Source organism: Syzygium oleosum, unplaced genomic scaffold, assembly GCF_021117445.2.
Source record: "Syzygium oleosum isolate NSW1041296 unplaced genomic scaffold, Sole_v2.1 Sole_v2.23, whole genome shotgun sequence".
Classification (NCBI taxonomy): Eukaryota; Viridiplantae; Streptophyta; class Magnoliopsida; order Myrtales; family Myrtaceae; genus Syzygium; species Syzygium oleosum.
In genome coordinates this window covers 4726990-4754761 of record NW_026607507.1, presented here as the reverse complement: position 1 = coordinate 4754761, position 27772 = coordinate 4726990, and the positions used below count along the sequence as shown (strand labels likewise).

At 41.6% G+C, this 27772-nt stretch overlaps 5 protein-coding genes across 7 annotated transcripts; 4 read left to right on the top strand and 1 right to left on the bottom strand.

Moving 5' to 3' along the window:
* The first annotated feature begins 3113 nt into the window (after positions 1 to 3113).
* Positions 3114 to 4073, top strand: LOC115682402 (cysteine-rich repeat secretory protein 38-like). The gene has a single exon (XM_030606616.2). The coding sequence runs from the start codon at positions 3176 to 3178 to the stop codon at positions 3896 to 3898; it is 723 nt and encodes a 240-aa protein (XP_030462476.1). The 5' UTR covers positions 3114 to 3175; the 3' UTR covers positions 3899 to 4073.
* A 3310-nt stretch (positions 4074 to 7383) lies between these two features.
* LOC115682401 (cysteine-rich repeat secretory protein 38-like) lies at positions 7384 to 8867 on the top strand. The gene is made up of 2 exons (XM_030606615.2): positions 7384 to 7757; positions 8331 to 8867. Exons 1-2 carry the CDS (start codon positions 7417 to 7419, stop codon positions 8716 to 8718), a joined length of 729 nt encoding a protein of 242 aa, XP_030462475.1. The 5' UTR covers positions 7384 to 7416; the 3' UTR covers positions 8719 to 8867.
* Positions 8868 to 9906: 1039 nt separating this feature from the next.
* LOC115682406 (uclacyanin 1-like) lies at positions 9907 to 12007 on the top strand. Its single transcript, XM_030606619.2, has 2 exons — positions 9907 to 10534; positions 11307 to 12007. The coding sequence occupies exons 1-2, from the start codon at positions 10372 to 10374 to the stop codon at positions 11840 to 11842; spliced, it is 699 nt and encodes a 232-aa protein (XP_030462479.1). The 5' UTR covers positions 9907 to 10371; the 3' UTR covers positions 11843 to 12007.
* An 8967-nt stretch (positions 12008 to 20974) lies between these two features.
* LOC115682270 (proline-rich receptor-like protein kinase PERK8) lies at positions 20975 to 21529 on the bottom strand. The gene has a single exon (XM_030606439.2). It carries the CDS (start codon positions 21527 to 21529, stop codon positions 20975 to 20977), a length of 555 nt encoding a protein of 184 aa, XP_030462299.1.
* Positions 21530 to 22879: 1350 nt separating this feature from the next.
* On the top strand, positions 22880 to 27377 carry LOC115682293 (beta-amylase). 3 transcript variants are annotated; one of them, XM_030606469.2, is made up of 8 exons: positions 22880 to 23347; positions 23784 to 23855; positions 23946 to 24344; positions 25600 to 25764; positions 25860 to 26123; positions 26221 to 26430; positions 26648 to 26887; positions 26962 to 27377. In XM_030606469.2, exons 1-8 carry the CDS (start codon positions 23129 to 23131, stop codon positions 27166 to 27168), a joined length of 1776 nt encoding a protein of 591 aa, XP_030462329.1. In that variant the 5' UTR covers positions 22880 to 23128; the 3' UTR covers positions 27169 to 27377. The 3 variants fall into 3 exon arrangements, with proteins under 3 accessions (XP_030462329.1, XP_056158398.1, XP_056158399.1); XM_056302423.1 differs by having other exon boundaries at positions 26633 to 26887; XM_056302424.1 differs by lacking the exon at positions 23784 to 23855 and having other exon boundaries at positions 26633 to 26887.
* The last annotated feature ends 395 nt before the right edge of the window (positions 27378 to 27772 follow it).

Below are 27772 nucleotides of genomic sequence, written 5' to 3'. Positions count from 1 at the left end.
GAAAGGAAAAGTAGAAATCTACTGCTCTCTCTTCCTACTCATAGTTTCTCTCTCTCCCAAGTCCGAGCTGAAAGCTCCGCTCATTAGCTGCCACCGCCTTGGTCCTCGCCGCTTGCCGGCGTCAAATCCACCGCCCCTCTGCTTCGTGAACCTGTTGCCGAGCCACCATGAGCTCGATCATGCACCTCTCTCTCTCTCTCCCTCTCTCTCCCCAAACACACGACTAGCTTCCGGGGCCACAAATTGAGGCTGATCTAAGGCCGTGGACATTCGTCAACTGCATATTGAGAGGCAAGTCTTTTGTCACCGACATCGGATCAACCTTGAAAATAGTATCATATCTCGAGACATAATATGGTCCATAAATTTTAAATTTGTTCAATATTGTCCATGAACTTTTGGTACATGTTCAAATTAGTTCATAAACTATACAAAAAGTTTCGATATTAACTTTATATTAAATCAAATTTATGGATAACATCGAACGTTTTCATACAGTTCAGAAACTAAATTAAACATGTACTAAAAGTCTAAGGACCACATTGAACAAATTATAAATTCAGGGACGACATTATACATTGGGTTAAACTTCATGGATCACGGTGAACAAATTTAAAACTTATAAATCACATTGCACATGGGGTCAAAGTACGGCGACCAATTGTGTCGTTCACCCAAAAGAAAGCCCCGTTTAACGTAGTTGTGCCCGTGTCCATGGCCATGAGAATTGACATCTTTCTAGAAGGTGGACATGGATTCATTTCTTTTGAGCTTAATCTAATTTGACTATTATAGGGCACTTTAGTACTCCAATATAAGTAAGCAATAACACTATTAGAGAGAATGGTACTATATGGGATTATCCAAAAAAGAATTATACATTGTGTATTGAAAATAAGACTGACTTTTTGTCAACTCGTGCGCAAGTACAGACACTATAATTTCATCATTCGACTTTCCACTTTTTTCGCCATTTTGTTTTCTCTAAAGTTAAAGCCAGAAAAGCAAGAAAACTGCGGCCAAATTAAGGTCAACACCGTCGTTTTAGCCATATCGGTCAACCTCCCCTCCTCTAGAAAGGTTGACTTCAGATGAGATGTGAGCTCATAATTGTCAAGGGGACCCGCAAATTTTGTTTTTTTATTTTTTATTTTTATTTTTCCTCCATTGCACCATTCAATAGAATCTAGAATCTGCGACGTCGCCCTCTTGCTGAGCCGAAAGGATATTCTTGCGGCAATTAAGTCCATACCTGGCCGATCACGATTGCAGTGACAAATGAGAGAAAGGAAGGTTATGTTTGTTCTTTTGATATTAACTGGGATTGAAGCGTGCCCTATGTTGGACGTATATTTATGGTTAGCAGAAAACTCTCTATTAAAGAATATTCATAGAGATATTACTAGATATTAGGGATATTATTTGACACTATGTTATCTTATAAGATAGCTAATTTTCTTATTTGATTGGACTATTTCATTTTCTATGCATAGTGCTCGGGTAAAAATATGCTTCTCTAATAAAGTTTAATGTCAAGTCAATTGAGTAAAGATATAGTCTTTATTGATTTTCTCTCTTTCTCTCTTGAATATCCTAGAATAGTTACATCATAACCTCATAACATCATGATCAGATATCATCAGCTCAAGGTGAAAAATTTCTTCGTAGTAGGGAATGCTGATCCATGGAGAGTTCTGCGGCAACCAATTTGCTACGACCGATGGTTCTCGTGGACCATCTCTGTATCCTAAGGCTATGCATCCAAGTGTTCTCAAACCTTGTGTACTTGCCCGATGCAATCAAAGTGGGAGAGATGATCCGGCATTGGAGAAGCGGAAATATGTTTGCGAAAGTTTTCAACATTGGGAAACTGCATCCAGTTCCGTGTGCTAGACCCTCATTCTTCTTTTTCAAGAAGAACTCCAAGAGCAAGGAAATAAGCGATCGAATAATAAAATAAACAGAATAAGATAATAAATCGGACATGAGATTTATGTGATCCAATCTGACATATATATTCAAAGAGAACACAAAAGAATTCCACTATAAATTAATTGACGGAGATCACAACCACATTCAAGTTACTTAAACACTTTCAATATTTCCCAGATCCCATCTTACTGACCTTTAATGAGAGTGAAGGGCTTGGTCTGCTAATTTATTCTCTCATACATGCAAACTTCAATGATAATGACTCTCAAAAGTCATAGACCTTTGTAATTCTGTGATTAATTACCCAATTTGATCAAATGGGAATCGTCACAGTGGATAGATGACTACGTTAGCAATTAACTGGCCCTCGACACTCCCAACAACATCACAAAAATATTTTAAATGGTAATTTTATTTAACTTGGTCGTATTTTGCTGTGGCATGGTAACGAACGGGCGTATAAAACTGCACAAATCAATTTGATCTTCCAACCTTTACGTCGGCAATGCTACTATTCCAATCTATAGTGTGATGATGATTGCCTTGTCACATTTTGATTTCTTTCCATGTGATACTTATTTCAGAGCACAAAGTTGTGGTCACGTCATCATCAAAGCATAGCAAATACCAAGTCTGCGTTGTGGGTAGAGATAGAGAGAATACCGTAGCCCTCGGCAGTTTATCTGCTTTTCCATTGAAGATTGCCTTGTCATGTTTAGCCTCCTTTGATAGAGTCATTAGCCCTAAAGTAGACCTACATCTGTCTGCTTAATTTACCCTTTTGATGCGTAGGGAAGCATCGTACGTCGACTTATCTATTCAAGTGCGAGAGCAATCTCTTGCAAGAATGGACCTTCTCTCCCCAAAATCAATCCGATACATAAGACTATTTCACGAGTCATCTGTAGTTGTTGTAGCCCACATTTGCGGCCAAGTGCTCTGCGAGCTAATCCACTTAATTTAACCCCATCTCTTCTAAAATATTCCAACGACGCCACCCAAGATTGAAGATTTATACACACTCAAAATCGAGCATGCGAGCTGCAAAAGAAAAGGTCATGCCCTTTGAAACTCCTTCCCTTTGGTAAAAGTCAAACCATGACAATTTACACCTTCAGTGTTATCCTCTCAATGGCTATATAAATGCATGCAAATAACATATCTCATTCTCATCACAAACACAACACAAAGGTGACACAACTTCATCTCACAGCACATATTATATCAAATCTTGAGTAACAATATGTCTTCGGCCCGCTTCGTCTTGCTCTCGCTTTGTTCCGCCCTCCTCCTCCGGGCTGCCCTCAGTGCCGACCCTCTCTTCCACTTCTGCTCCACCTCCGAGAACTTCACCGCAAACAGCCCGTATGAATCAAACCTCAACAAGCTCACCAGCTTCCTCTACACACAGACCCCTTCCTCGGGCTTCGGCCTCGGCTCCATCGGCCAGTACCAAGACCAGGTCTTTGGCCTCGCGCTGTGCCGGGGCGATGCATTGCCCTCAGACTGCAAGGCCTGCGTGGCCGACGCTGGCGCCGAGATCCGCCGCCGCTGCCCTCGCAACAAGGGGGCGATAATCTGGTACGACGAGTGCATGTTCAAGTACCTCGACACCGACTTCTTTGGCCAGATCGACAATGCCAACAAGTTCTACATGTGGAACCTGAACAACGTGAGCGACCCTAAGGCTTTCAACAGCAAGGTAAGGGGGCTGCTGACCGGGCTGGTCGAGGAGGCTTACGCGGTGCCAAAGCTGTACGCGACAGGAGAGATGGCACTGGAGGATGAGACAAAGCTGTACGGATTGGTGCAGTGTACGAGGGATCTGTCGGCAACTGAGTGCAAGGAGTGTCTGGACGGCGCGATCGGCGAGCTTCCGAGCTGCTGCGACGGGAAGGAAGGTGGGCGAGTGGTTGGCGGGAGCTGCAACTTTAGATACGAGATTTACCCTTTTGTCAATGCTTAAGAGTCCTAGCTCAAGGACCTAAGTGTGGTTTAATTATTCTCCAGCTAGGATGTTCCTAGTGTAATACATGGTAAATAAATTGAAGGCGAGTGTGTGAATTTACCTGAAACTCTTTCATTATTTGAATGGTTTCTATAGGTCGTTTGCAAATAGAAATTCGATGTCTTTATCAATATGTCATGACTAATTTCTTAGACAAACGTTCTCATTATGTTTTGAGTTAGCATAACAGGGGCTATCCATAATTTGTCGTTGTCATGACGTAGAAGTTATAGTGCGCATGTGTATATATAATCATAGTCCGATCATCCACAAGTTGATACATAAATTCCATCACCATTTTGCCAATGTTATGTAAGTAGAAATGTTTTCGGAATGGTTGGTGGAGAACTTATTATTATTGTGGAAATATCTTTCCCGTTTGTGACCATTCAATACCTTAGGCAAAGAAAATTTCGATGGTTGCGTCCAAATATTGACATAGCCAATCATATCTATTTTTTGAGATGTATTACCTATGAATCGTATGTTTACTTTGTAGAGTCCAAAACAGATAGGTTAGATGCATCATCAATTCTTTAAATATTATGTAGAGAATAAGAAAAATCTAGTAGACTTGATCTCTTCTCCATGGTCGCCAACATTTTTTTACTAAGGTTTATATTTTCCTTCAATCAGGATCTGGGTGGGCACATGCTCTAATATCACCCACATGTAATGTTAAACATATTAATCCAAAAAAATAAAAAGAAGTGAATGAAAAATAGAATCCACAAACCACAACTTTCTCTCCCTACTCATAGTTTCTCTCTCCCGGGTCCGAGCTGCGAGCTCCACTCATTGGCTGCCATCGCCTTCATCCAAGCCGCCACCACGTCCACACCTTCTCCGGAGGCTTGCCGACGTCGAGTCCACCGCCCATCTCCATCATCAGCCCGAACTAAGCAGCTCCCCCAAACACACGATTAACATCCATGGCCTCCAATCGAGGCCGATCTAAGGTCGTGGACCTCCGGCAACCGTTGATCTGGTCTATGGTCGCCGGCCTTGGATTGGCCTCAATGGGAGGTCGCAAATGGGGAGAGAGAGAGAGAGACCGACGAAGGCTTTGACAGTATTGACAAAGAGGTAGGGAGACACCGGGTGGGTTGAATCGGCAACGGCGAGGGCTTTAACAGTTGGGATGGCGGCTTGGTGAGGTTGGCAATGACGCGGAGAGAGGGCATAGGCAGCCAAGAACATTCGACATTCACATTAAGAAGAGGGATAATTACCGAATCAGTCCCAAACTTTCAAATTTGCGAATCTAAATGTAACATTTACGGGAAATTCTAACGTAGTTCTTTCAATCAATTATCACAGAAAATTGATAACGTAGCGTCCAGCCATCATGAGCTATCCTACATGGCAAGCCGATGCGGATTTATTGTGGTTCACCACGCCAGCGATGTCCGAGGACAATTTTCCAAAATGATTATATTGGAATTTCGCTAAATGTTTAAGAATACATTGGCAAAATTGAAAAGCTTATGATTGAATTGGCATTCATACAATAGATTTGGGACTGATTTGGTAATTTTCCCTAGATAAGAAGAGAAATGAGAGACAAGAGAGAGGAGGGTGGGGTGGGGGGAAATTTTAGTTCCGAGAAAATCCACTTATGCATTCGTCGAATAATTATCGGGGATACATAAATCTATACACCCAGAGGTAACCTCGAGCAGCCAAGAAAGTGAATATTGTCATCACTTGACCAGACACCTCTTGGGATTAGCGAGGCTTAGTTATTGGAATTTAGAGCACATTATTCTAATATGATAGCCAATGAACAATACACTCACTCGCTGTGAATTAATGTTTGGTGCCCCAGATCAGAAACAATTGGATTATAAAAGCCAATGATTACCATTAGAAATGTGCTCGTTTTGTCGACCAATGCCATACAGCAATCTATGACATTTCATATTAGTCTATAATACGATGATAGGATATGATTATTCACACGTCCACAGCCACGAGAGTCGACATCTTCCCGGATAGTGCACGTGGATTTGCTTATTCTAATTTGGCTAGTATAGGCCTACTTAGCAATCCGTGACATGAGGTTCCGTGCACCTTTTGAGAATACTACTGCTAAAAAGAACTTGTCTTATATCGAGTTATCCAAAGATTCACGCGAAATTCCGGAAGGACTGCATTTGACTTTGAACCTAGTTTTGTCATTTTGTGTTCGTTATGATAGCTACGTAGCGGCAACATGTGGGAGCAAGAAAAACTGCGACCTAAATTAAGCTCAACACCGTCTTTTAGCTATTTGTCAACCTCCCTTCCTCTAGAAGGGTTGACTTCAGATCAGACCTGAGCTCAAAAGTTCATGATGAAATATCAGCTCGAAGTGCTCAATCAACTCATATTTTGTAATAAATTTACGAGATAAGGAGCGATTTACACCGTGACCACGATCATTTTCTTTTAGGGAATTGAAATTTGTAAAGAGTTAGTGGATGGCAGTCGTTTCTGGTCGACATTGGTGGTGCATTGCTGGTCCTCGCCATCCACTCAGAATTAAAAGCCAACACCGAGAAAACCCATAAAAAAAGGGAAGCTTCTCTTCTGGAATTCAATCTCAGTGATTGCTCGTGCCTCAAAAGTGGACCGGAAAGCAAGTCAAAAACAAATCAGATGCTCTGTCGTTCAAGAATAATGGCTATTAGGCCAAACCCGACGGTCGCGGCGGCTCTCGGTCGAATCTTCACCTCAGCACTGGCCTCGCTACGAATTCGATCATGCTACAATCAGAGCTTACATTTTTTAATGTGATATAATATGTACTTCGACGTTTCTTGAAACGTGACCGATTGTCGCTCAATTAAAATAAATTAAAACATGGTGGAATTCATGTTATGTAGATAGTCTTGTGAAATATGATTTTCAAAAGTTAGTTGGACCTCTCAACATATGTGCATGTTTCGCGTTTGATAACTATGCGCACTTGTTAAATGATCTATTGATTTGTATGATTTCATCGGTCTATCACACCCTTGGAGTATTTGCAGAGATCCTCTAAATTTAAGATCCAAAAATCTATTCATATTGTCACGATAATTCGCTTAAAAATTAATTAAGATGAAATTTTGAAGCGATCGAATTTCTTTGAACTTTATAATATATTATGGACCTTTGTGGATGGACTTAATTGACTTTTTCATCATATCCCAATATTTCATTGGTACTTCCATGATGCATAAGGAGTGACATGATGTCTAGGGCTACTTTTTTATCTCTCAGTGCACATCTACATCATTTATCATCCACAAGCAGTTTGTGATGGTGTTATTGGCTGAAATATCTATGGAGGGGTTCATAAGGTTAATGCCACTCAATTGCTTAGTCAAAGTCAACATTTTCAACTCCATCATTCTAGACTCTCACTCTCCTTCTCCCTTATTTAATCATCAAATCCTTTCTTCAAGGAGCCAAAACCTACCAAGTCCTCAATCTATACAAGAGTCCCAAGTATGTTTCCCTCCCATTCGATCCCTCTCCTCCTCCTTTCTTTCTTCCTTCTTCTCGGCACAAGCTTCAGCGCCGACCCGCTTTACCACATCTGCTTCGGCAAAGATAACTACACTTCCGGCAGCCCTTTCAAAACCAATCTCGACAGCTTGCTCGGTACCCTCGTTTCCAAGGTCCCTCCTAGCGGGTTCGGAACCGGCTCGAGCGGCAAGGGGAGTGATCAGGTGTACGGGCTTGCCCTTTGCCGAGGCGATGTATCAAGCTCCGACTGCAAAAGTTGCATCTCCTATGCAGGCCCGGAGCTGCTGCAGCGGTGCCCTACCCAGAAGGGTGCTATTATTTGGTATGGTAGCTTTAAACACTCCACGACTCATGTAGTCCGCTTTGAAGTGCAATACATACCAGATGCCAAACCGACTGAAAAAAGTGATAATTTCAAACTACACTGAAGGTCAACTTCTGCTTAAAATGGCTTCAACTTGAACTATATCTAGTCTAAAACAATGTTTTCTGTGGAAGGTATAATGTAGAAAATGCTCTTTATCTATACCACAATTAGATTAACTTTTTTAGCCATTAATTTAATAGGTTTTCAAACAAAAGATTTTCAATTTTTCAAATAGATCATTAATCCGAAAGTAAAAGGCGGTGTCACTCATATGTTTGTAAAAGAATATGCTCTCGAAGCAAAAATTAAGTATGTTAAAATAGGTAAATCATCTGGTTACATTCTCAAATTAACCAATTCCATTTCCCCTCGATTGCTCCTATAGTTTCTCCTCCTCCTCCTCCTCCTCCTCATTATTATTATTATTATTGTTATTATTATTATTATTATTATTATTATGTTTGCTTTGCTTCAACCCAATATTTGATATGTCGATAATTCACGATTCTCCCGATTGGCTGTGCTTAGGTATGACTATTGTCTCCTCAAGTATTCCAACGCGTCATTCTTTGGCAAGATCGACAACAAGAACAAGTTCTACTTGCTCAACGTGCAGGATGTCGACATGGACTTCATGGAATTCTACAGGAAGATAAAGGAACTGCTGAGCAGCTTGACGGACAAAGCCGTGGCGGGTCCCAAGAAGTACGCGTACGGTGAACTCGGGCTTGGAGGGTTCAAGACCCTGTTCGGCTTGGCTCAGTGCACGAGGGATCTATCGGTAGATGACTGCAAGACGTGCCTCGAGGGCGCAATAAGTGACCTGCCGAGCTGCTGCTATGGCAAACGAGGAGGGAGGACCGTTGGTGCTAGTTGCAACGTTAGATATGAACTTTACCCTTTCGTCGATGTTTGAGATTTGTTTGAAACTCAATAATCCCCGCAAATGGATGCGCCACGTATGGTGCATCATAGTTTGAAGAAATCAAATCCAATAATGGATGAATCTCACGAGGATGTTTAGTTTTTTCAGGTTTTAGCTTTATATGAAACAAATTTCCTGTATTTCCTGAAAGTGCCCATAGTAACTGAGCATGCATTAAAAGAAAGCAGTCTTAAAACTTCAATGTAACACCTTCTAGGTCCAACATGAGAGAGAAAGAGAGAGAGGAGGTTGTGTGGTGATACATCAATGGAGACTCAGTTTAAGTTGCCAATTAAGGATCTCTTTGTGAGGGCTTGGTTATGGACCTATATGAATTTGGATGGGATTGTTGCAAATGATATAAAGCATTAATTCTTGGACTGACTTGGGGGAAAATTTATCTATAATGTGTTGGTCCAAAGGAAGAGCCGTCATTGGCCACTCTTGCATGTGAGTTGAGTTCATATATGCACTAAGATCCAGGCAAGGGCCTCAAGGGTATCATGGCCCTCGCCCAAATCCAAGCAAGGGCATCGCGGCCCTCACCGGCTCAGAGACAACAAAGAAAGAAAAGAAAAGAGAAAATAAAATAATTAAAAAAATCTAAAAAAATATTGAAATTTTGTAAAATTTATCCATGTTGACGCTGGTTGTGCCAAGTAGGACGGTCGACATCCATGTCAGCGATTTCCAGCTAAAATTAGCTTGATGAACTACATTAACAAATTGTCAAAAGGTTTAGAACTCAATTGCCACAATTGAAAGGTTTATAACTGAAATGGCAGTTTGGCACAAGTGTTATAGGTTTAAGAGTATTTTGATACTTTTCGCTTCAAGTAGCCCTATCCAGTCGTTTTCTTAAATTTCCCTATAACAAAACTAGGAATTTAAATAGTGAATCAAGGACGTATCGAGTAAACTTCTACTTCTTCTACCGTTATTGTTTCGTAAAATCATTGATTGGTCGTGCTCGCCAACTTCGTTGAAGTTGACCTATTGCTTTTGCTGCCATTGGTGGGTGGGATACATAGAAGAAAAAGTCAACAAGTTTCTGTACCACATGGATGATGATCGCCACCAACTTCCCATAGAACAAATCCTAACCTCTCCGGTCAAAGCACAGGACATGGCAACGCCGCGTCCTCCGTCATCAAGCTCGATCCAAATGCAGACCTTCGTCGCTAAAGAATGCCCCCGACGGTGACGGCGCCGATCTTTTTTCATCTTGGAAATACAAAGTCAAGCGCTGTTTGTCCAAACCAGGTCATCGTTACGTGAAGATCATGTATGGTTTAATGATCACCCCTTTGCGCATTGACAACTTCAAATGATGGGTATTGCCACAAGAGGGATGATATGGAATGCAAGCCAAGTCAACGAAGGGGAAAAACGAAAAGATTAACGAGTCAACTAGATCTTCCAATCTGGGGAACAACCTGTCCCGAGCCCAGAAGCTCTTAAGATGTCAAAACCAACCCCATCCAACAACTCATGAAAGATAATATTATCTTACTCTGTGAATTCACTTGCTCTGCTTCCTCCTCCTATCTCTACATATATACAAGGCGCCCTGCCAAGACAGAGGTACCAATTCAAGATCTCTCATTGAGCCTTTCTTCTGCAATCTTGTCACAGAGATCATAGATGGCAACTCTCAGATCATTGACTTGCTTTGTTCTAGCAGCACTGCTGATAGAAGTAGCCGCGGCAGCTAGCTACACGGTCGGAGGGAGCGGCGGGTGGGACACGAGTACTGATTTCCAGACTTGGGCATCATCTCAGAAGTTCATAGTAGGAGATACTCTAGGTGAGTAACATCCCAATGCTTCATTTATGATATGTTGTAGTCTTGATTGTATCACATGGGTTTGATTTGCGACTTGTCATATAAGTTGTGGTAGCATTTGCTTCGAACTTAGGCTCTATTTGTTTCGCGGAAAATAAATAATTTTGATAATTTTTTTCTAAAAATGATCACTTATAGTGCTCACAATGAATGAACGGAAATTTTGATCATCGTTTATGAAATTTAGACATAAATTTTTGTCGAGAGCGAAGACATTTTTTATCAACTAATTATTTCAAACGATATAAACTATTATTTTTGGGATAATATTTTTGCTGAATTATTAATTTTCTGCGAAATAAACAGAGCCTTAGATACATTTTTTTTAAAGTGTGAAGCACTGAAAAGCAATGACATTCGAAATTGGGATATTACAGACTTTCTTGACTTGATTCTAAAGAAAGAAAGAAACATATATGATAGCCTGTAATGCTATTTTAGGAGAATTTTAGATAGTTCTGCACAAATTATCCCTCAAATCACAAGTTGAGTTTTTATTTGAGTTTCGATGCCATCACGGGTAGATCATAAATCCTTGTTCGGAATGAAAGCCTCCGAGATGGATCTGGTCATCGTGTGGTCCTAAATCGCATGCTTTCTATACAAAGGGGTTCTTGCAAAAGTTTCTGTCAAAAAGGCTCTAATCAAGCACTTGATGCTTGACTAATATGCTAGAAATCTATGGGTGAGAGCAATACATTAGACACTAAGTGGTGCTCTCTATCCTTGACAGTCTTTCGGTACACACCAACCCATGATGTAACCGAAGTCACCAAGGCAGACTATGACTCTTGCCAAGCAACCAGCCCAATCAAAACAAGCACCGGTGGCTCCACCACTGTTTCACTCACATCTCCGGGCAAGAGATACTTCATTTGCGCTACCCCGGGACACTGCGCCGCAGGAATGAAGCTCGAAGTAGACACCCTTGCAGCCACTTCATCCCCGCCACCAGCCATTCCCACCACCCCTCCACCCGCATCTCCCGCCACCCCACCGCGGAGATCCCCAGCTGCTTCCCCGCCGTCAAAATCTCCAGCAGCCTCTCCTCCAGCAAAATCTCCAGCTAGTCTGACTCCTACAACACCCGAATCCTCACCGGCAACGGCTCCTACAACACCCGAATCCTCACCGGCAACGACGCCAGGATTGGCTCCTCCAAGCGAAACTGGCGCGGAATCGCCAAAGTCATTGGCCAATAGAGGAAGTTTGACTTTTACTTGGGCAATGGGAGTATGCTTCGTAGTCGTGAGCCTTCTGGCTGTGTAAGGAGCTAAACATTTTTTTGTGATTCTTTTAGATCTCTGCATTTGATAAATTTTTTTGTATCTTCCGTCACATATTTCTGGTGTGTTTGAGAAGTCACTTGTACTTTTTAGAGCAGAGAAGGGATCATCATTCGTGACCCAATAATAAAATAGTCAGGCAGCTTTTCAATACACATGGGCTTTGTGGTATCTTGAAATTAGACTTTGGCGTCAATCCAAAAAGGTCATCTTGAATTCTAGTGGCAGTTTCGTAAAGGACAGTCAAACCAGGGATATAAAAATCTGCCCACATTGGCCTCTTCCTCAGGACTGAAGCATTGCCCATCAGTTGAGCGAGTCATCCAATGACTTTCAGATGAGATGAGACCCATCTCTTGATCTACCCTAAAATCACCACCAAGGCCACATATATGTTGAAAGTCTCTAGTCTCTCTATCTAAGCCTGGCCTGAGATTAGAATTGATGGTTGAAGGAAACATATTCCTAAACATAATACAAAAATTACGGAAAAACGTGCCCATTCTACGCTTGAATCACCGATCGTTCGAAGTATATTACGTGAAATAAACATAACTCTTTTACCACAGATTAAATGCATTTATCACAACCTCGAGAGAGAGAACAATCCTTGAATTGTTGAACAAAGCCCCTTCTTCTTTGGCCTTTAGTGAGAATGAGTTTTCTGATGATGAAAATGCAACAACCACACACTCTTACGTGTGTTCTCACTTTTGTTTCTAGACAATAACTGCCAAGTGCAGTTACTTTCTTTCATGGGCTGGGTTAGCCCATCATGGGCGGCCCATCTTCACAAAGAAAATTCATCATCTCCCACTCGCACATGGTGGGCTAAACATTAACTCTCTCTTCTTTGCAATATTCATACTAGCAAATAATCCGTGCGACCAGCATACTTCGAGAGCTCGTTGCGATGCATCTGTTAGGAATACATAGCAGCTCAAAATTGGGTACAACGTTTTCCGAGTAGATATAGTATGTAGTCCCCTAGATCAATCAGTCACATTTATATCCCCTTTGATCTCTTTTAGTATCTCGTATATTGTATTCACAACTATGATTTACTTAAAATCATAATTGGTCGACCTGTGAATACAAACATAGAATGTGACATCATAATAAATTGATCTTCCTCTTTCCTTCAATCTCTCTATTTCAGTCCAGCTCGCTTTTCTAGAAATGCCCCATTAGATCGAATCATTCATGACCATTGGCAACATCCTAAGATAGCAAACACTGAATAGAAACTTTGAGAATAAGTTAGAGTCGTGAGGGCACTAAATGAGGAACTCATATTCTCAAGAGTCTCACACGGCATAAAGTTGAGATCAAAAAACTTTTGCCACTCTTATCGGTCGTCTTATGCATACGTAGTATGAAATACGTATTACGGTATTAACTCCTTTCCCGTGGAGCGTATGTCTTTACATTCAATACCGTACAGATGATAGTTCAGACATACCTAATGTCTAAACTTGAGTTCACGTATCTACTCCTCTAAAGAATCCATTAGAACTCACATCTTGCATCAAAGACAGATAAAGTAAAATATGTGGGTTATTTTACTTTCGGACATAGTAAATGTTATGTCCTCATCTTGGCACTTAGCTAAGGCAACATTTTTATTTTAAGCTTGAGCTCTCGATTATCACCTAGATAATAAGCCTATAAATTGTCTCATCTCTATTTATCGCACAGTAAATAGAGGCGATTACCCGTGTAAGTGGGCTAATCTCATCTGTCAGACATACTTTCTCGATATAATGCACTAAGCATTAAGATGCATAAATATTAAATAAATTCATAGGCATTAATAATGAGATAGCAACTTCATTAAATGTGAACACTCAGGGAAAAATACAATATTCAGTACATCACTTTCTACGCAGTCCCAGAGATTTTACATGACCATAGAAAACATCTCTTGGAATTGGCTTCGTCATAGGATCTGCTATCATTCTATAGGTAGATATGTACTGCAAGTTCACATCTTTTCGTGCAACCATATCCTTGACAAAGTTATACTTGGTATCTATATGTTTGGTCTTGCCATGATATTTCGGATCCTTGGTGTATGCTATCGCTGCTTGACTATCACTATTGACTAACAATGAGTTTTCAGCATTCTTAGCAACACCTAAATGATCCAAAAATCTCTTAAGCCAAACACCTTCTTGTACTGCTCCTGACAATGCCACGAACTCAGCTTCCATCGTGGACAATGCTATACATGTTTGTTTCTTACTGCTCCAAGATATGGCGCCATTATTCAGTAAGTAAACAAAACCAGAGGTAGATTTCCTTTCATCTAAATCTCCTCCCCAATCAGCATCTGAGTAGCCTTCAAGTCGCAGATCCTTGCCTTGATAACTCAGTGAATAATTAGCAGTACCCTTTAGATACCTCATGATTCTTTTTACGGCTTTCCAATGTGCTTGACCTGGATTGGATTGGTACCTACTTACCATCCCAACTGCAAAACATATGTCAGGTCTTGTACACATCATAGCGTACATTAAACTTCCAATAGCACTAGCATAAGGAACACGTTTCATTTGTTCCTTCTCTTGTGGAGTCTTAGGACACAACCTATGGCTCAATCCTTCACCTTTTGCAATAAGAGTATCCATGGGTTTACAGTCTTGCATACAAAATCGTTCAAGAACTTTATTTATATAAGTCTCTTGCGAAAGAGACAATAATCTCTTGGAACGATCTCTTGAAATCTTAACTCCAAGAATATATGCAGCCTCACCCATATCTTTCATCTCAAAATTGGATGATAACTAACTCTTAATAGTATTAACCAACTCCATATTGCTTCCGGCAATCAGTATATCATCAACATATAATGATAAAATCACAAATTGATCTTTGGATCTTTTGATATACACACAATGATCTTCATCAATCATTGTAAAATCAAACGCTACTATGGCATTATGAAAACGTATATACCATTGTCTCGAAGACTGCTTAAGGCCATATATCGATCTTAGAAGTCGACATACTTTTTGTTCTTGGCCTTTCACAATGAAGCCTACTGGCTGCTCCATGTAAATTTCTTCTTCTAATTCTCCATTTAGAAAAGCAGTCTTTACATCCATTTGATGTAATTCAAGATCCATGCTTGTCACTATTGCCAGAATAAGGCGAATTGAGGTAAATCTCACTACAGGAGAGAAAGTTTCTTCATAATCAATTCCTTCCTGTTGATTATACCCTTTCGCCACTAGGCGAGCCTTATATCTTTCTATTGAGCCATCGGATTTGCGTTTTATTTTGAGAACCCATTTATTCCCAATAGCTTTGCGTCCTTCTGGAAGATCAACCAGTTCCCAAACATGGTTTGATTTCATTGACTCCATTTCTTCTTTCATTGCAATCATCCATTTTTCTTTGTTAGGGCAATTTAGAGCCTCATTTACATTCCTTGGCTCGTCTTCATTTTGTGGAGCGATCATGAAAGTTTCCCCTTCAATGTCAAAACGTCGTCGGGGAATACTTTTGCGACTTGTTCGCCGTATGGGAGATTGTACATGTGGTATATCGTTCTCCATTATGCTCCCACTTGGATTAGATAATGACGGAATCGTCTCATCAAAAGGTTGCAATTGAGATTGAGTCGAATTCAATTCCTCACTTCTCACATTGCTTCCACTTGGACGAACTTTATTGATTTCACTATCAGGATCCAAGGTTTCAAATAGTGAGTAGTTCTCACCTATTTCGCCCTTCTTAGGAAACTCATTCTCTAAGAATGTGACATCTCGTGATTCAAATTCAGTTATACTCCCACTTTCTTGCTCACCTATAAATACATATCCTTTTGAGGTTTCCGAATACCTTATGAAGATACTCTTCTTACCTCTAGGACCTAATTTCCCATACTTATGAGAAGATTCATGTGTATAAGCGGCACAACCCCAAGGTTTCAGAAAACTCAAAACGGGTTTTCTACTTGTCCATAACTCATACGGAGTGGAAATAACTGATTTAGAAGGTACACGGTTAAGTATGTAGGCAGCAGTTAATAAAGCGTCACCCCAAAAGGTGATTGGTAAGTTAGCCTGCGCCATCATGGACCTAACCATTTCTAGTAGGGTTCTGTTTCTCCTTTCCGCAATACCATTTTGTTGAGGAATATAGGGAATAGACAACTGTCTTTCTATTCCCTTTTCATCACACAAATTTCTGAACTCATCAGATAGATATTCTCGACCTCGATCGGATCTCAATGCTTTTATTTTCTTATCTAATTGATTTTCCACCAAGTTCATAAATATCTTGAAGCAACTAAAAGCCTCAGATTTATGAGAAATCAAATAGACATATCCGAATCGAGTATAATCATCAATAAATGTGATAAAATAAACAGCCTCATGTCTAGCCCTCACATTCATTGGACCACAAATGTCAGAATGGATTAACTGCAAAGGAAATTCAGCTCTTGTTCCTTTTCCAAATGGTTTCCTTGTTGTTTTCCCAGCTAGGCAGTGTTCACAAGTGGGCAAATCGACTTTTTCAATATTGCCCATTAAGCCTTCTTTGGCTAATCTATTCATTCGTTGTTGGCCTATATGGCCAAGCCTAGCATGCCATACGTTCACATCATTATCACACGAAGTAGAAGACGTGAAGTGGGAATAACAAACATTGACATTTACAGAATCAACATCCAGTACAATAAAACCATCTAGAAAATAACCACAACCATAATAACTCGTACCTAAATACAAGTCTACACCATTGTTATGGAAGTTCAAATTAAAACCAAGTCGAATCAACACTAAAACAGACACTAAGTTCCGACGAATTTCCGGAGCATATAATACATCATGTAGGAACAAAGTGCGTCCACCACGCATAATTAACTGGCAGGTGCCAATTCTTTTAATCTCAGCTCTGGAGTTGTTCCCTACATAAATCCATTTAGTTCCCGTTGGAACTCGTCGGAATTCTACGAAGGCTTCTCTATCCTTCGCTACATGGTCTGTTGCTCCCGAATCTACAGTCCACAAAGGATTTGATTCAGTTAGAAATATAGAACTTGATACATAAACAAAGTTCTCAATAATACAAGATGAGTTAACCTTCTTTGGCTCACGACAATCGCGAGCAAAGTGGCCTTTCTTGCTACAGTTGTAGCACTTCACTCTTGACATCTTTTTCTCATGAGGACGCTTTCCTCTTTGGTGTTGTTCATCTCTTGGTTTCTTCCCCGAAGAACTCGCTCTCTTACCTCTCCACCTTCTGAACGAATCAGGACGCTTGCGCTTAGAGCTCGAAGGCCCTTGTGAGCTAGAACCTGCATAGTAAATGTCAATTACCGGCTTATCCGCCAGGAGGCGGTCCTCCTCTAGCTCTAAGTGGCGCATTGCATCTTCAAAGGTTTTGATGTTCTCATTGTGAGTTAGGTGCAACTTCATATGCTCCCAACTTTGAGGCAAAGAACGAATCACTGCTTGCACTTGCTGCTCATCAGTCAGAACATGGCCAGCATCCTTCAGCTCATTAATCATGTTTGACATTTTTCCTTAAATGTTGTTTCATGGACTGACCATGTGACTTCTTATATGAGTCAAATCTTATAGTGAGCTGTCTAAGCTTGGTTACAGATGTATGACCAAACCTTGCTGCCAATGCTTCCCACATCTCCTTAGCATTTTCAAAACGCCTAAACTCTCGCATGACATCATTTTCCATGCTACTCAGCAACGTGATGCGAGCAAGGGAGTTCTTCCTTTTCCATACAGCAAATGCATCCTTATCTCTCTTATGTTGTGCAGTGTTTCCGTCTTCAAGCTCTACCATAACCAGGTTAAGAGCTTCAAGAGCCTCTTGCTCTTCCAGCACATATTGGATTTTCATATGCCAAATTTCATAATTATCACCGTTAAGCTTCTCTCCTTTGTTCAGTTCAAGAACTATATTCTTTGATGTCAAGCCATGGTATCTGAACATTTCGACATATACGCACGAATTATTAATGCCACTCATTTATGCATCAATTTTACACAAACTGATTATATTAATGAATAATTTCACATAGGCTTTAGATTCGAAAGTTCACTATGTTCCCAATCATCATCAAAAATCCTAATGTGAAATTACCGTTAATGTAATCATTAAGGTAAAATTACGTTCTTTAAAGTTACTAAAACTTTTAGAACTCCCACTCAACCAGATAATATTAATAAGACAGATATTATAATATAATAGCACCATAAACTATTCATAACAGAAAATATCCGTCAACATCTATTCATTATAGAACTATTTACATGAGGAACAAATCCATCATAGGAAATAAACATAAACACCAACATAAAAAGAACCATCCACCCAAGATATTTAACACCAACCTATATTGAACATATCCATAAGAGCTTATGAAAAATAGATAAACACAATCATGTGGAGATCTGCTTTCTATAAACTGGAAATGACTCATGAAAATCCTCAGGAAATTCTATTTTCTTTGGCATCCAAATGGAGGCACCAGGAAAACCCCTAGATTCGGGCAACGTATTGCGCCGAGACCGATTCAATGCAAGGGTTGACGTCCTTCTTGCCCCGACCCGTATGTACTCTATCATGAATTGCTCCACAATCATCTTATAGCTCGGACCTTCTAAGGTGTCCCAAACCCTATCAATCATTCTTCCTAACTCATCAGGAATGGTGCATTTAAGGGCTCCGACCATCACATACCCTGGCATTACGAAACCGTTCCAAATGATATCTTGTATCATTTGGTTGACCTTGATGATGTGTGTCATCATGTCATCATCAGCATCCCACCGGTAAAGAGCCAGCTTGATTCTTAGTTTCTCAAGCTTCTTCTTTTGAGCCGCCGTTCTAGGGATAATAGGGGTTCGATATCTTCGTACCATTATTCCTGCAACAAATGCAGAAAAAATGAAAGGATTACTCATAATCCAAGGTACAACATTTCAAGAAACACATTCTTCCCCTTCTGCCCTTTTTTTTTTTTTCAACGCCGGTCAACGGTGGTCAACGCCGGTCAATGGTCAACGGGTCAAGTCTACGGGTCGGGTGGACTATCGGGTCAAGCCGGATCCGGGTCGGGTCGGGTCTGAAAAACCCGGTTGGGCAATCGCATGGCTGATGTCAGCGTGACGTCAGCCACGCCGCACACGCCCTCATGGCGCGTGCGGTGCACGCGCGCGGGGAGGAACCGCCACGCACGTGCCACGCACGTGCCGGCGAGACCGCCACTTGCGGCGGCGCGTGTGGGCGCGTGCGGCTCCTCCCGGCGGCATGCCACCCATCAAAATTCTCGTTTCGACGAGTACTACGACCCTATGCCATCAAAAATAAAATTTATCGCACGGAATTTTGAGAAACGATCCCGAACAGTACGGTCGGTGTCGGTTTTCGTACCCGAGCGTTCGTCGGCGCCGTTTCACGAATTCCGGCCATCAATCCGTGTAATAAGCATATTAAACGATCAGGAAACAAGAACACATGCTCTAATACCAATGAAGGAAACATATTCCTAAACATAATACAAAAATTGCAGAAAAACGTGCCCATTCTACGCTTGAATCACCGATCGTTCGAAGTATATTACGTGAAATGAACATACCTCTTTTACCACAGATTAAATGCACTTATCACAGCCTCGAGAGAGAGAACAATCCTTGAATTGTTGAACAAAGCCCCTTCTTCTTTGGCCTTTAGTGAGAATGAGTTTTCTGATGATGAAAATGCAACAACCACACACTCTTACGTGTGTTCTCACTTTTGTTTCTAGACAATAACTGCCAAGTGCAATTACTTTCTTTCATGGGCTGGGTTAGCCCATCATGGGCGGCCCATCTTCACAAAGAAAATCCATCAATGGTAATCCATCAATGGTAATCGCTAGCTGTCTGAAGTCAAACGATTCTTTCCCCAACTATTCTTCTCGCTTCAATTTCTGACTCCAACGAAACTAGGATGGTTCTTTGTACTATGTAGTATATAGTATATACCAAGTCCCCAAACACTGAAATTAGACTCTATCCAATCCTGCACGGCACTGTCATCTAAATGGTCCTCGGACAAAAAGAAAAGGATGTAAGATGACACTTGCATACATTTCATTCACAGTTCAATTTGGATTTATAATGGAGTCGGCTATCTACAGTATACATCAAACCTTTGTGCCCATGCAACTGTGGACATAACATAAAGTACTGTGTACTGATATTATCCACATGTCCAATGGACCGGCCTGATATCGAGCTTTATACATCTCCTTCCCCATCTAAAATGTCTATCACATGGCTGTGTGTGTGAAGAGTTTCACCAAGTGGGACCAAAAACACAATCCTGGCATCTCTCTGTTATTTACATATGAACACCGCACGTATGACTACATTTAAGTGGATTAGCGTCAAATGGCGAAACAGAACCTCCTCAATTTCCGTTTCTTCTTTGTTGGACCATCTACAATTGGATGCTTGAGATGGCCTAACAATAACAAAGAGAGAACCCCATCCCAAGTCCAACCACCATAAGCAGCTCCTCCTAATTGCATTAAACTACAACACCTCCTTTTCGGGTTTGTTCCTTATTGCAGTGCTCCTCACATCAAAAGCCAGAAACGAAAGATAAAAGAGCATGTTCCAGAAATTGTATTTGCTGACCTTAAGAAAGAGTTAATTCCAGCACAATTTGGTTTACTGTTGAGAGGTGCAGGGGAAAACCGATAAAGGGCAATTAATCCAATCGAAAGAGACCAGAGGAGTCAAAACGACATGACCCAATTGACAATCTTTTCATGGAAAAAGCAAGACATCGTGAATTCTACAGGAATGATTTACTCGAGCACAAAGTAAAGTTTTTCAAAGAATAACGAAGAGATTTGAGAGAATCCAATGTTGCAAAGGAAAAACAAAAAAAGAAGTGATCTTTGCTAAATTTTTAGGAAGCAGAAACAACACCAACCATCCAAGCTACACCTTCCGTCATCTATACACAGCCCATCCCAGATCAAGCTAATCCTTCACTCTAAAAACTCACAAATTTGTATTCGCCACTCAAAATGAAGAAAGAAAATCGAAGCACTGTGTCTCGACTAATTCTTGAGATGAAGAAAGAACAGCTAAGCTAAAGCATGCACAGGGCCTGGAGTCACCACCACCGGGCTCGGCGGGCTCGTATAGGGCGGCGCCGCAACGGTAGTAGCTGGGGGCGGCGGAGGCGGAGGCGGCAATTCCGTTGACGGCGTCGGCGGAGGCGGCAATTCCGCTGGCGGCGTCGGCGGAGGAGGGAGCGGCAATGATGGCGACGCCGGCGGAGGAGCAGTGGGGTTCGTCGTGACGGGCGGGCTCAGGATCGGGCTCGGCGGCGGCGGGTACGACGAGGTAGTAGCAGCGGCGGTCGGGCTGGGAGGAGGGTTCGAGCCAGACGGGGCGGGCTGGGTCGTCGACGAGGACCCGGAATCGGGGGCAGAAGGGTAAACCTGGGTGGTGGGGGCGGCGGGGGAGACCACGGGGGAGGAGAAAGTGCAGGAGGCGGAGTCGCCGAAGCATTGGTGGGCGTGGGAGTGGTGGCGGAGGGAGTGGCGCAAGGGGCCGAAGCCGATGACGAGGCCGAGGACGACGAGCGCGGTGACGATGAAGATGAAGATCTTTGTTGCCTTCCCGACATAACACATTCTGCCGGCGGTCGGTCCTCGGACTCTGCTAAAAAAGGAGACAAAAGGAGGGAAAGCCCTTTTGAGACCGATGTCTGACGCCGGAGGAGATGGGTCTTGGCCTAACGTTGCTGCGCGTCTCTTCTGCTGGTTTCAAGAGAGAGAAGAGAAAGTGATGGGGATGGGGGTCCGGATGTGCTGGTTCTTGTTTCTTGTTTCTTTGGGTGTCGCTTTCGTCGTTTTCTCATGGCGATGGAATACAATTACAGTAGGAGGAGGGGGAGGGGGGGGGGGGAGGAGGCGGAGGGAGGAGATGGAGGGTGAGTTTGCATTTGGGATTTTCTTGGTTGGTGGTGCTGCGGTGCTGGTGTGGATATGCGTGCTGTGCTTTTTGGCACTGTGGCACGTGAACCCCATTATGGGACAAAGACTCGTTTAAAAAACCAATCTTTGTTAACAATGTCATAAGACAACCCCCCCTTGTGTTCTGTAAGCATCAAGCGACCAAAACAAATGAGAATTCGCGACCCTTTTCGTGTCCTTAAAGATCGAGTTTTTCTGAGTTGCAAGAAGACCCTCTTCTTGCTGCTGCTGCTGCTGCTGTTTTGCTGTAGGCATCGTTACAGGAGCTCTGCTGCGCGAGATGCCCCCCGGAAATGGAGAAAGGCGGACTTGGCTTGGCGAGCCCCTTAGTTCCGCTTGGTAGTGCGAAACGGGCCGACCAGTGGGCATGCCCCACGTGTTCTGACAAAGGGCGTCGGGTCCTTAATTGATTGGGGAATTTTCTCTGTGTGGTGAATTGGGAGTGGGGGTTCCGCGCCGTACCATGTGGTTGGGAAACTCGTACGCCTTGAAAAGTTGTCAATACTTCGCCCTCAACTCAAACCGGACCAAGCCGGCCACTTTACAAACTTCTGTCCTGTGCATGGCGAGGACAGTACGCACTTTTTTTATTTAATGAGATTAGATTGGGAATTCTTGGAAGAATTTCTTCGGGATTCTTTACGACGGAGGAAGAAATTGTTCCTTCTGTGATCTTCCTAACAACTTATTTTACTTCGCGAAGGTTATATGGCGAGCAGATTTGGTATTTAGAAATTACTTCTATCAATCATCTAGTCAATTATGAATGATTGATAATGAGATCATGGAAAAAGGATAAATGATCCACCGTGAGTGTCCCTGCTTAACTTTTCTTTCTCGAGGGAAAAGGATAAAGCTGCTCATTTCCCCTCCCTCAAGTTTAGGACAATGGCTAGAAAAAGACAACAAAAGCGAGAACAGTGACTGGGAAATTCATACATACCCAGAAGACGAACATTCATGATTGAGAGATATTCATAACATTGGCCTCTTATCCTATGAGAGTGTCTCGACCACCCATTGCATTCCTCACTGGAGGTTTCCTTCATATCATGGAAAAGCCTATATGCAGACCGCAAGCGACGGATGAGAAAAATGTGACGGAAGAAACAAGAGAGACTAGATTTTTCTTGCAAATAGGGGTCTTTTGAAGGTCATTCGCATGAAAACATACAAGCCCCCAGATAGACACAAGGAATTGCCATTCAAAAGCACTGACAGGCCAGAGGCAACGAAGGAGAGAAGTTGAAAGCCAACATGACGAGCATTTTGTACTCTGCATCACCTGCTGAAATGGGGTCGAAATGTAGATTCTTCCGCGGAGAACTCTGTCAGGATTGGACAGTGGTCAATCATAGCGTACAAGGAGCCAGGCAAGTGGAGAGGCTTGATTACAGGAAAGCTCTATCATCCAACTCTGGCAGGGTATTCAAGAATCTCAAAGCAGTGGCGTACGAGGTGTCCACAGAGTCAGAGGCAAGTGATACCCTTTGCTCAACCCTGATTCAATTGAATTTTATGTCTCGTTCAAAAGTTGGAGCATCCTGTTTTTTTTTTTTTTGGTCGAAAGTTGAAGCACCCTGTTAAGATTAGCAATTTAGCGTAGGCTTTCATGTTGCATTGTCGGGATGTGGAAATAACACTATAGAGTTTATAGCTGTCTCTGTCTGTCCAAAACCCCGGACCCAAATGACTCTAGCCACATTGTATCATTTGTGCCTGTTTTTCCAATTTCCAAGAGGGGTAATTGCCCCACCCTTGTTTCCGAGAAGTTTGTCTCCCATTCCATCATCTCTCTATACGCCTTCTTGCGGTCATTATTTTCTCCATATATCCCATCTCTGAAAGCAAGACAGAGAGAAAGTTTAATCTAAAGAAAAGCTCTAAACCTAGCTGTCATTACAATGTGCAGGCTACAACATCTCCTGGCGCATATGATGAGAAGATGTTAGCAAACTATGTACCAATCTACGTAATGCTCCCTGTAAGTACCAATAAATCTTCTCTGACAAAAAACGCAAAATGCAACTAAAGATGACAAACTAAAAAATCTACGACCAATGCTTATTTTCAGCTGGAGGTCATCACAGTTGATAACACTCTCGAGGACAGATATGAGATAGAGCAGCAGCTCAAGAAACTGAGTGCAGCAGGCATTGATGGAATAATGGTTGATGTCTGGTGGGGAATTGCGGAATCCAAAGGTCCTAAACAGTATGACTGGACTGCATATAGGAGCCTATTTCAGATTGTTCAAGGATGCAATCTGAAGATACAAGCCATAATGTCGTTCCACCAATGTGGTGGGAATGTCGGAGATGAGGTAAACATCCCAATTCCTCAATGGATAATTGGCATCGGAGAAAAAGACCCCGATATATTCTACACAAATAGAAATGGCAACAGGAACAGAGAATGTCTCACAATCGGTGTGGATAACCAACCTCTCTTTTACGGAAGAACTGCTGTGCAGGTGATTATGAGCTTCATTTATCATATTTGAGCCTTGCATAGCTACTGTTAGCCACTGAAATAGTTGAGTTGGCTGTAAGATAAGCATAATGATATCATATATGCTAGGGAAAATTTCAAAATCCAACTTGAGTTTTTTCATCCATATCAATACGAATCCCCATTTTTCAAAACCTGCAATATGCACCTCAAGACATAATTTAAAGCTTAAATTGTGCCCTGAACTTTTTTTTGTCTAAAAGAAATCACAAAATTTTACTGTAGTCTTGAATCTGCCTCCGCGTTCAAAAATTGAATCTGATTTCTTCAAAATTATCAACATCAAGGCTAGCTCGAGGTTCATTATCAGAACCTACATCTTCACTAACACTCTTGCTTTCGTATGGAACAACAACATCCTCCTGATGCAGATAATTTTGAAGAAACCGCTGGTGAGTTTTGGACGCGGTGGCAGATTTGGGACTAGAGTGAAAGTTAATAGATTATCTTTTTAGTCAAAAAAAAAGTTCAGGGTAGGGATTGAACCTAAAGTTGGGCGGTTTTTAGGGAATTAGGCCGTTGGGACACGATGAACGACTGAGGAGGAGGAAAGAGGAATGGATTTTAGGGTTAAGGTTTTCTTTTGGGAGAAGGGATAAAAGAGTGATGAGGCCAATATGGAAAGAAAATGGCAGTTTGGTAAATAAGTGGATAAGGATCATGAGTAGGAGAGGCAAATTGAAAATAGTAACAAAACACAAGATGCAAACTGTAGGTTTTCAAGAGTGAGATACAAATTGATGTACGGGTATTAAAGTGAGGACGGTAATTGATACTTTCACCTATGTTTATCCAGGCAATAATGAGTCTGTCCTAGAATGAACACAACAAACTCTAGACAGAAATACATAAGGTTTATCTCATACTAAGAACCATTAGAATGAAATAGAGGTTTGAAGCATACATTACTGAAAAGGGCAACATAAATTGAGAACTAGAAGAAATGTTTTTGACTGGAAAAGGCATCCCAAGAATATACATAGCATGCGCACTCATGATCATGAATTTTTAACTCATGCTATTAAATATTTAGACTTGATTATTACGGACAAATGACATCAGCCAGACTGCTGCAATTTGCATAGTGATCACTTTTTATACTAAATCAGATGTAAGAACATTAAATCCAAATTAGGAATTTCTTTTGGTTGTTCTATCCATTTATGTAATAAATTGTCTGATTCACATTTAAAATAGATGTCCTATTGTGTATTCAGATGTATAGTGACTACATGAAGAGCTTCAGGGAAAACATGTCAGATTTCCTGGAATCAGGACTGATAATAGACATTGAAGTAGGTTTAGGACCTGCAGGGGAGCTGAGGTACCCCTCTTATCCAGACAGTCAAGGCTGGGTTTTTCCTGGTATCGGGGAATTTCAGGTAACAGTCACCCTTAAACAATGTCTGCATAACTGTATGACATTCTCTTGGATGTTAACCAGGGTAATAACAGAAATGACGGACTTTAATTTCAGTGCTACGACAAGTATCTCAAAGCAGAATTCAAGGAGGCTGCAATAAATGTGGGTCATCCCGAATGGGAACTCCCTGATAATGCAGGAAGTTACAATGCCACACCTGAATCAACAGAATTCTTTGGTCCAGACGGGACATACCTCACCGAGAGAGGAAAGTTTTTCTTGACTTGGTACTCAAACAAATTGATAACCCATGGTGATCAGATAATGGATGAAGCCAACAAAATATTCCTAGGCTGCAGAGTCAAGCTAGCGGCCAAGGTGACTCCCCATATCACGGGCAACTAAAGCATTTATCTAGTAATGTGTTTTCAGAATCAAAACTTAGCTATATCAACCAAATGCAATCACGAATCAGGTATCTGGCATACATTGGTGGTATAAAGATGATAGTCATGCTGCAGAGCTCACTTCAGGATACTACAATCTTAACGACAGAGATGGCTACAGACCTATTGCGAGGATGCTGTCAAGGCATCATGCAATTCTTAATTTCACATGTCTTGAGATGCGAGACTCCGAACAAATTGCTGCTGCTAAAAACGGGCCTGAGGAACTTGTACAGCAGGTACATCTTTCAATTCTTTAAAACAGTAGAATAAAAAGTAGTGAACAACAATAATGATGATTGAAAATAATTAAGGGAAAACTTTATCTCCAGTTGAAATTTCCGGATAGAAGATCTGTGATCTCTACCAGAATTGAACTTTTACTATAAGAAAATCATGATATCTAGTGCAAGATAATCAAATAAAATGACTCCGCTTGAGGTTCATATTTTGCAGGTTCTGAGTGGAGGTTGGAGAGAGAAAATTGAGGTAGCAGGAGAAAATGCACTTTCAAGATATGATCGAGCTGGCTACAATCAGATACTTCTAAATGCTAGGCCCAATGGGATCAGTAGGGATGGCCCACCAAAGCTGAAAATGTATGGAATAACATACCTTCGTTTATCAGGCAAGTTACTCGAAGGAAACAACTTCAAGATATTCAAGACATTTGTGAAGAAAATGCATGCTGATCAGGTAAAGGAAACCCACACGAGATCTTTGCATAAATCTTCAGTGAGATGTCCAAACACTTTCTTTGTTTGGTCCAGGACCACTGTGCAGACTCAAGAAAGTATGGCCAATGTCTAGATCCACTAGAGCGTTCAAATCCAGAGCTTTCAATTCAAGATTTGCTAGAAGCAACCGAACCAATGAAGCCATTCCCATGGGATAAAGAGACAGACATGGGCGTTGGTGGTGCACTTGCTGATTTCTCAGACAAATTCATAGAAAAAATCACCTCTATTTTGAAGTGAGAAGACCATAGAACGACAGAGTGAATAGCAGTACCATAATGGCCGCTGTGGCACGGAAATCTCCAAAGATCACAGAACGTCCTTTCATGGCAAATCAGATCCCGTAGGAGTAAAGCTGCTGCTCTCCACTTTTTGTTCCTATACAAATAGAATGCGTCCAAACTTAGTTCTCACCAATAATCGCCACAAGAACAATTTCCTTCTCTAAATTGGCGAAACCTACGAATATCCCGCATACTGATCTCGTGACTTGAGTTCTGAATTAAACTTTGTCACAGTTTGGCAATCCCCACAAACACGAAGATTCTTGGTTATCCTAATTATGGTCCTACAATGGTGTTAGCACCAAATCCTCTCTTAACCATATATGAATGAACAGACATGCCAAAATGCAAGGCCGTGATCCGATCACAAGCTCCAAAAACAGCTGCAACAGTGACTTCATCAGGTTTTATACTTTCACGAACCATCCGACAGAAAAGCTTTATGCTTTCCACAGCATCTCCAATCTTCACATAAGCAGATATCATGCAGTTCCATGACAATATATCAATAACCGTCGCCTCAAACAATCTTCTTGCATCCAATACAAAATAGGAAGCAC

Bases quoted from the DNA above. Each gene is read 5' to 3' on its own strand.
- LOC115682402 (XM_030606616.2), top strand. From the start codon at position 3,176: ATGTCTTCGGCCCGCTTCGTCTTGCTCTCGCTTTGTTCCGCCCTCCTC.
- LOC115682401 (XM_030606615.2), top strand. From the start codon at position 7,417: ATGTTTCCCTCCCATTCGATCCCTCTCCTCCTCCTTTCTTTCTTCCTT. The intron at 7,758-8,330 runs GTATGGTAGCTT...GGCTGTGCTTAG, and splicing joins CAGAAGGGTGCTATTATTTG to GTATGACTATTGTCTCCTCA.
- LOC115682406 (XM_030606619.2), top strand. From the start codon at position 10,372: ATGGCAACTCTCAGATCATTGACTTGCTTTGTTCTAGCAGCACTGCTG. The intron at 10,535-11,306 runs GTGAGTAACATC...TATCCTTGACAG, and splicing joins CATAGTAGGAGATACTCTAG to TCTTTCGGTACACACCAACC.
- LOC115682270 (XM_030606439.2), bottom strand. From the start codon at position 21,529: ATGTGTTATGTCGGGAAGGCAACAAAGATCTTCATCTTCATCGTCACC.
- LOC115682293 (XM_056302423.1), top strand. From the start codon at position 23,129: ATGACGAGCATTTTGTACTCTGCATCACCTGCTGAAATGGGGTCGAAA. The intron at 23,856-23,945 runs GTAAGTACCAAT...GCTTATTTTCAG, and splicing joins CAATCTACGTAATGCTCCCT to CTGGAGGTCATCACAGTTGA. The intron at 26,124-26,220 runs GTGACTCCCCAT...ATCACGAATCAG, and splicing joins GAGTCAAGCTAGCGGCCAAG to GTATCTGGCATACATTGGTG.